A 7,978-nucleotide genomic window follows, 5' to 3' on the forward strand; every position below is an offset into this window, starting at 1 on the left:
CCATAAGGCCGTTCAATTGTCCCGTTCTCTTCAAATGATTAACAGTTCCAATCCACGTAGCTATGTTCTCTACACAATCATGTACCTATAATCTAGCAAGGTACCTACCGTACACTCTTCTTCTAACCACCAAACTACGATCACCTCACATTACTCTTTTCTAACTACTAGTATTGTTCACTTGACGAATGCTGCAATCGTTAAACCTCAGGTCTCCATGCCCTTCTACTACACTATGTCTACAAGAAACATACCTTTGTGATATTTAAAAAAATGACATTCGAAAAGCAATTACTCAGTTAAGAATCAGTAGCCATAAATTGAATATTGAAACAGGCAGTACTACAATATAGCCCCTGACCAAAGGTTCTGTCCTTTCTATCCAAAGCATATTGAAGATGATTTTCACTTTATAATGGAATGCTCTACATACGCTATTTTAAGTGATGAGCTATTCACATTTCTCGAATCCAGTACAGCAGATTTCTAGAGACTCGATGCTACAGAAAGATTTGTATAATCTTTAGATGCCACAATTCCCATAATGCAAAGATAGGTAAATATATATATGAAAGACTGTTTTGTTATCAGAAGGAATACCGAAACCCATGATTAGCCCGACTCGATTATGTAACACTATATTAAATGTTAATCATGATGTTAAGCCCTATTCTATACCTCTATTTTGTACTTTGTGTAATAGTCGTTGTCATACATTGTACCATGTACAAATGTCGTGTAATAAAGTTCTTCTTTTGTCTATCAGTAAGGTTTCTCTCCAGTGTGAGCTCTCATATGCATCCTCAGATGACCCAGCTGACGGAAATGTTTGCTGCATTCATCACACCGATAGGGTTTTTCTCCAGTGTGTGTCTTCATATGCTTCTTCAGAAAATGCAGCAGACTGAACTGCCTGCTGCACTCCTCACACCTGTACGGCTTCTCGCCAGTGTGAGTCCTCATATGCCTCTTCAGAGAACCCAGTTCACTGAACTGCCTGCTGCACTCCTCACATCTATAAGGTTTCTCTCCAGTGTGAGTCCTGACATGCTTCGTCAGATTACCCAAATCAATAAACTGTTTGCTACACTCCTCACATCTGTAAGGTTTCTCACCGGTGTGGGTCCTCATGTGCCTCTCCAGATTACATAGCTGACTGAACTGCCTGCTGCACTCCTCACATCTGTACGGTTTCTCTCCAGTATGAGTCCTCATATGTGTCGTCAGATGACCCGGATGACTGAACTGTCTCCTACACTTCTCACATTTGTAGGGTTTCTCTCCGGTATGAGTCCTCATATGCGTCTTCAGAGAACCCAGCTCACTGAACTGTTTGCTACACTCCTCACATTTGTAAGGTTTCTCTCCGGTATGAGTCCTCATATGCGTCTTCAGAGAACCCAGCTCACTGAACTGTTTGCTACACTCCTCACATTTGTAAGGTTTCTCTCCGGTATGAGTCCTCATATGCCTCTTCAGAGAACCCAGCTCACTGAACTGTTTGCTACAATCCTCACATTTGTAAGGTTTCTCTCCGGTATGGGTCCTCATATGCGTCTTCAGAGTGCCCAGATCACTGAACTGTTTGCTGCACTCCTCACACCTGTAGGGTTTCTCACCGGTGTGAGTCCTCATGTGCCTCTCCAGATTACCCAGATGACTGAACTGTTTGCTACACTCCTCACACCTGTAGAGTTCCTCACCAGTATGAGTACGCAGGTGTTTTTTCAATCCACTCATATTACGAAACTGCTTGTCGCACTCGCTACACTTGTGAGGGCGCGAAGGATCCTCTCCACGTCCATTCCTGCCCTCCTCTTGTTCCAGATGAGCTACAGCTTTGGTTGCCATGTTGAGTAAGTCTCCGGCGCTGCAGTAATGATAATGGAAATAATAAACATTGTATAAGATATTCAGCCATAAATAAATACTTGCAATGTAGCACTGACAGGTTTTCTCTTTAGTGTGATTCATATTACTAAAACACGAAACTGCTAGCAAATGAATATTTCTCGTTGATTACAAATCTTGAAGCCCCATTCCAAACTACAGCATGCAACAATGCATTGTTTTTGTTTAGGCCACAGCAAGTAAATTTTCACGGCGGTCGGTTGCTAGGGTATTCTTTCCCGTTGCTATGCGCTTTCGATAGAATATCGGGTTACTGGAGGCCTACTTTTGGCTACCCGTAAAATATTTGAAAATAAACAAAATGTTTTGACAAGGAAAATGTTTTCGAAATAAGATTAAATTAGCAATTTTACATACATTGAATGTTGTCGTTTGAATTTAGATAGCTGTTTTGTTTCGATGTTACTCAAAAAGACGATCATTTTCTGTTTTCAGGAAGGCCTTTAATTTGACCAAACTCTTGATAAGATAGGCCGCATGTATCATCGAAAATTCTCGTTTTTTATATTTTTCGTCATCTATGAGGAATATAAAACTTTCTGTTTTTGGGATTTTTTAATTTTTGATTCTAAGCAAAGTTACAGTCGAAAATATGCGTGAAAATGGCATTTTTCACACTTAATTACCGATAATTCAAAATCGAAGGCATTTTCTAAAAATCCCAAAAACAGAAATCTCGGGAAAATCATGCCGGTCATTTTGAGCCGTCAACGAGTTAATTTGGACTCTTCTTGGTCGCGATCTTAAACGAAGTTTGCACGCATGTCATTCCGCACGGATAGCGGGAGGGTGTAATTGATACCGGTGTAAACAACACTTACAATATTCAAGGTCACCAACACAAACGTCAGTAGCTTCGTTAAATATCACAGGTCCTAAACAAAGTGATAGCATGGATGTACTGTCCCGAAAATTGTTTATATTAGTGAAAAACTATCTTTTTTGGCTGATTCAAGGTAGTTTGGCAAGAAAGGCCATAGAGCAGTGTTTACCGGCAACGACCGCAGATGACCCCAAATAGAACACGGGTTCGGTTCGAATTACGTCAGATGGAATATCGTGGAACAAGGTTCCAATTCGGCTAGACATGGGAGGTTTTGAGCCCGTATTTGACCACCGTGTTTATGGATGACATCCGCACACGCATTAATTTTCGCCTGATTTCAGAAAAAAACAAGATTTTTTTTCTTCTGTAGGGATGGTCAGCATAACGATAAAGTATCAAAATGAGCAAATATATTGTGTTGTAGCCTAATAATTGTACTTGTTAATTGTAGAAGTGACACTTGCGAGATACCAAGGACTGTAGTAGTTGTAGAAATGAAACTTATTGGAGAGTTGTAAAAGTGACACCAATATGGAAGCTATGAGTGTGGTTACCAACTTTGTTGGTGATGCCAGTCTGCCACACTAGTGTCACTTTTACCACACCAGTACATGTCTTAAGTGCAGGAATGAATGCCTTGTTGGCTCTGATACCATGTTTTGTCCCTTTAGATATTGTTACAACAGTCATCACAACTTTATGGTGCCTATTTTTGAAAACGTAGGCATCAAGTTTTTTCATCCATCTTGTTTTTCGCCCTATCGCACTATTTTTGCAGTCTTCAGAGGATGTCATCCATAGAATTTACTTGCTGTAGCATTAGTGGATTATTCAAGAGGTGATTTAATTATTTAGTTCATTTATTAATCTCGAGACAAGTGGGTAGCCCCTACAACTTATTGGGAGTTGATTTCCAAGGGGTCCACCATACATGAACAACAAAACAAAACGTACGCGTTACATTCATACCAATGCAGACACACGGACGGCTCCAAATCTGACCTGCTTTAAGACCTTGAAGTAAAAGAAATGACCAAAACGAACGGACGCGGACTATGAACACGGAGCTTGTTGCACCACTATGTGTTTTGTACCATGTATGTGTAGTGACTGTGATATAGGTTGATAGATTTATTAGTACTCAATGTAATCTATATCTGGATTAAATTTTATGTGACTCCGTCATGACCTCAATGAAAAGCGGCCTGCTGGCCGATTTGAGTTTCTCATGAATAACTAAAGGTTCAATCAATCAATCAATCAATCAATCAATCAGACAACCACTGGAAAACATACAAGTAAACTGAAGAGTCATGAACAAAATCAGTGGTCAAAGATCAATTGATTGATAAGGTAGAGTCAGATTTAGAAATCAAACAGGGATAGATTTAGATTTCCAAGCTTTCAGCGGATGTTTGAAAAAAAAACTTAGAAAACGTTATGACTTCCATCCAAAAATCTGCTTGGAGATTAGTCCACACGAAGATTTGAGGTCAGACTCACTATTAACTGTCCGTTGACGAGAAAACGTGTAAATACTGTTCAGGGAAAGCAGTGGAGGATGAACTACATTTCATTTGTCAATGTTCACATTACAGTTCCGAAAGAAACAAACTTTCCCTTAAAATCAGCAAATCCCAAGCTTTTATCACCTTACCGACCAACAAAAATCAATCTTCTTGCTTAAGTCGACCAACCCCTTTTATATATGAAAATGTTGGACAATTCATCTCCTACTGCTTACGGAAAAGAAGTCGAACCCATCAAATAGCTTAAGTAGAAATAGATTTAGTTTAGACTTTATTCCCTTTTTTATTTATGTTTGAATATCATTTCCCTTCTTTGTTATTAAGTATGTTTATGTATACCACTACTACTTTACTTTGTATGCAATTAGCCCTCGGGCATGAATTTGCAATAAAGATTATTGTTATTAAAGGGTACATTGTATGTGGAATTTTTTTCTCTGTTCACCATGCCCATATAAAGTTCATTTAGGAATCAAACAGGGATAGATCTAGGGATAGATCTCAAAGATTTTCGTGCATGTTTTAAAATCTCGGAAACGCTATTACTCAGACTCACTATTTTGGGTGTTTTCATATTTTCATACGTCTTTCCGTGTCCATTGTTTATTCCCTGTTCTCCATGCCCATATATAAAGGAGAGTAGCGCAATAAAATCATCAAACACACTTCAAAAACCTAAACAGGATCAAATATCTCCTTGGAGATAATAATTGCCCGTCCCACAACTTATCCCGAATTCCATAATTTGCGCCAAGACAAAGGAGTTGAAAGTAAAAGGGAAAAAGTACTGTTTATCTGTGGGAATTAATTTGCATCGGGACAATGGGACCTCCGGCATGTTTCAGATGATGGCTTTGTGTTGCTTGGCTTCGTCGTGAAAGCCGAGCACAGGACCCTTTGTCTTCTCCAAGCAGAAGTTTCGGTGGGGGAATACCGCCAGCAAATCTTGCCCACATATACATACCAGTAAAATTCTTATCCGTCACATTTCTTCTCACAAAACAAACCAAAGAGGTTTCTGGCCATAAATTTACACAACTCATCAAATTTTATCTGAGTCCTTGGACAAAGTGATGATAGATAGAAATTTTACCCTTTTGTGTCAGTCTGAATCTTCGGAACAAAGCGGCAAGTTGGAACATCGTTTTTACCAGAAGAAATAGCTAGTCCAGACAAGGACTTGAGGGCAGCAATTAAGCTGTAGTCTTACCTTGTGAATGCTCGTGGGAACAAGTCGCTCTCCCTAGTCAAAGAGATGTATATTTGGCCCACTTGCTTGGACGCAGGACTGTGACAGCGTGTGTGTCCGCTCACAGAGCTTGCTTCACATGGAATGAGTGACGTAATCCGAGATAATGCAAATCTCACATACTGTGGCCAATCATGGTCTTTTTCAGCTTTGGCCAATCAGGGCTCGTTTCTGAGACACACACTTGACTGCGTTCTTTTAGACAATCGTTTCTCAATCCTTTGTTTCAATAAAAGTAATGATTTACTCCTTCTTTTTAAGCAAAAAGCACTTAGTAAGTGAAAAGGAATGAAGGGAACAGTTGCTAGGAGGTCTGTGGCCAGGACTATTCATTTCCGTTTCGTGCCTTTTGACGTTCTTTAACCACAAAAAGGCATTGAATGTAGAAATTTTAGCGTCCTCCAGCAAACAATGAAGTGGTCGGGGCGATCAAAACAAATCCCGGCTCACCTTGCGCGTCGCACCTACCTCAACCCTGCAGACAGTTCTTGCAAGATATGTCAAATTTCTCCTTCACAAGTACGCGTGTGTGCGCAATTTCTTCAGGTAATTCAATGCAAAGCTATATTTCACAACACGAGCTGTATTCATCGCGAAATCCATTGATCAAAATGTATGGATAGCAGGGAAAAGTATACAGGGGGGCCACAAATAAGGATTACCCAGAAAATTGGCCTTATAAAACATACGCACACACCTGTGGTCTTTCGGATGTGTACAGTAGTTGCTGTTTCCGGTTTGGCATCACCCCGTCCATAGATCGCCCCTAGTGTGTTTCGGCTGATCTGGCTGGTTCCGTGTTGCCTCCGCCACATCCGCATCTTCCTCCGGCTCTCCCGACGCCTCGCGCTCGGTCGAGAGTCTATCTCCTCCCCGAGTCAACCCCCTGTGATTGCCGAAAGGTTGGGTGAAAAGCGTAGCTGCAGCCCCTGATGTTCTCCACTGCTAGGCCCAGAGAGCGTCCTGTCGAGCGCAGCAAAGTCAAGCGCCAAACACATCCAATACGGCGCTGCCGCGCAGGCCGCCTGCCATTTTTTGCACATCATTATGATATTTCTTTTACGTTTTATTTTTTGGGGGGTTTTCTGACGACACTGTGTATGAGATGGCCTCTATGGACAGTTCTGCGTGGATGAAACATATATAAGTTGATTTGATTATATGGATGGCATTCTCTTAAAACTCCAAAAACTGATGCAAGCGTGCGAATAACAAAAGTTTGGCTAGAAATAAAAGTTGCCTTTATCATGAAATCTAAGTAGTCAGGGAGGTTGAACAAATGACTGAATGCAAGGAATATGTTATACCAAACACTAGATTATAGATTCTTCATTCTTTCTAGCGCTTTCATCTTATTCTGTGGTCTTGGGATTGACATTGGCATTTTATGATACAATGTATTAGTATACTTTCCCGATATTTCTGTGCAATCTACGCTTATATGTTTGAAACTGCTTTGTACGATATAACACCAATTCACCTTTATCCGTGGGGTAACCAATATCCGTTGTCCTTGTGCCTTGGTATGACCAGTTTAATGTTAACATGTTAAAGCCAGTGTCATATTTAGAAAGTCACACTTACTTATTATTGAACATATAGGAACAAAGTGAATGTTGTGCTGCTTATAGTCGGGGGAAAGGACATATATGCATGTCATGCCTCATGCGTATTCACTGTGCAGGGATGGGCGCGTTTATTTTTTATATATGGCTTATGAATACATTTGTATATGGTGTTGAACGCCAGGCATATGTGTGTTTATATGTGTGGATGGAGTTCAGCACCAAGGACAGGTGTAACTGTTATCGTCTTATGTTGACAATGTATGGCAAAGAATGCAGGAATCACTTTAAACGCCTAGTAATATGGCGACCATAAGCAAAAAGATCAATAACATGGTTCACAAAATTTGATATTGCCCTCCCCCCTCGGAGGAGCGCAACTGCCGTGGCATCTGTTCGATTCCGGGTTCCGTATTCGTAAAAAAACGATCAGAGGAGCAAATCAGCGCTAAAATAGAATTTATGCCAGGCTATTCACCAACTATGGCTCTCAAAAAACATACTTCAGGAAGTTTAGAGCAACAGAATGTCCTAAATACGCCCGTTTTCACGACGCCGTCTCAACAGGATTGCCAACGGTCTCACAGTGCCCCCTAGTGATCAGAACGCGAAGTGCAGATCTTTCCCTGACATCGGAAAAGAAAACTTGAAGTTGATTGGCTAATTCGGAGTCTATCGTTAATACGATTGGACAAATAACTTTGATAGACAGGGTAAAATGCACCGCAGGTGTTAAATTGATACGCTACTATTGGTCAATTTGATGTTAAATTACTCGCTACCATTGGTCAATGTGGTAGCTCTTTAACCAATGAGAATGCTTAAGACATTATTTAATTGACCAATCACAGAAAACAAATCAAATCTTTTTCGACGGGAATTATGGTAATAATATTTT

The 7,978-nt window shown here is 40.4% G+C and overlaps 1 protein-coding gene across 1 annotated transcript; it reads right to left on the reverse strand.

The window, feature by feature from the left end:
- Positions 1 to 486: 486 nt before the first annotated feature.
- Positions 487 to 5,671, reverse strand: LOC118429335 (protein krueppel-like). Its single transcript, XM_035839816.1, has 3 exons — positions 5,477 to 5,671; positions 1,518 to 1,870; positions 487 to 500 (listed from the first exon to the last, which is right to left on the reverse strand). Exons 2-3 carry the CDS (start codon positions 1,849 to 1,851, stop codon positions 487 to 489), a joined length of 348 nt encoding a protein of 115 aa, XP_035695709.1. The 5' UTR covers positions 1,852 to 1,870; positions 5,477 to 5,671.
- Between the last annotated feature and the right edge of the window lie 2,307 nt (positions 5,672 to 7,978).

This window comes from Branchiostoma floridae, chromosome 13 (genome assembly GCF_000003815.2).
Source record: "Branchiostoma floridae strain S238N-H82 chromosome 13, Bfl_VNyyK, whole genome shotgun sequence".
Taxonomy (NCBI): Eukaryota; Metazoa; Chordata; class Leptocardii; order Amphioxiformes; family Branchiostomatidae; genus Branchiostoma; species Branchiostoma floridae.

What these genes read in the sequence shown, in the direction of transcription:
- LOC118429335 (XM_035839816.1), bottom strand. Translation starts at nt 1,851, where the DNA reads ATGGCAACCAAAGCTGTAGCTCATCTGGAACAAGAGGAGGGCAGGAAT.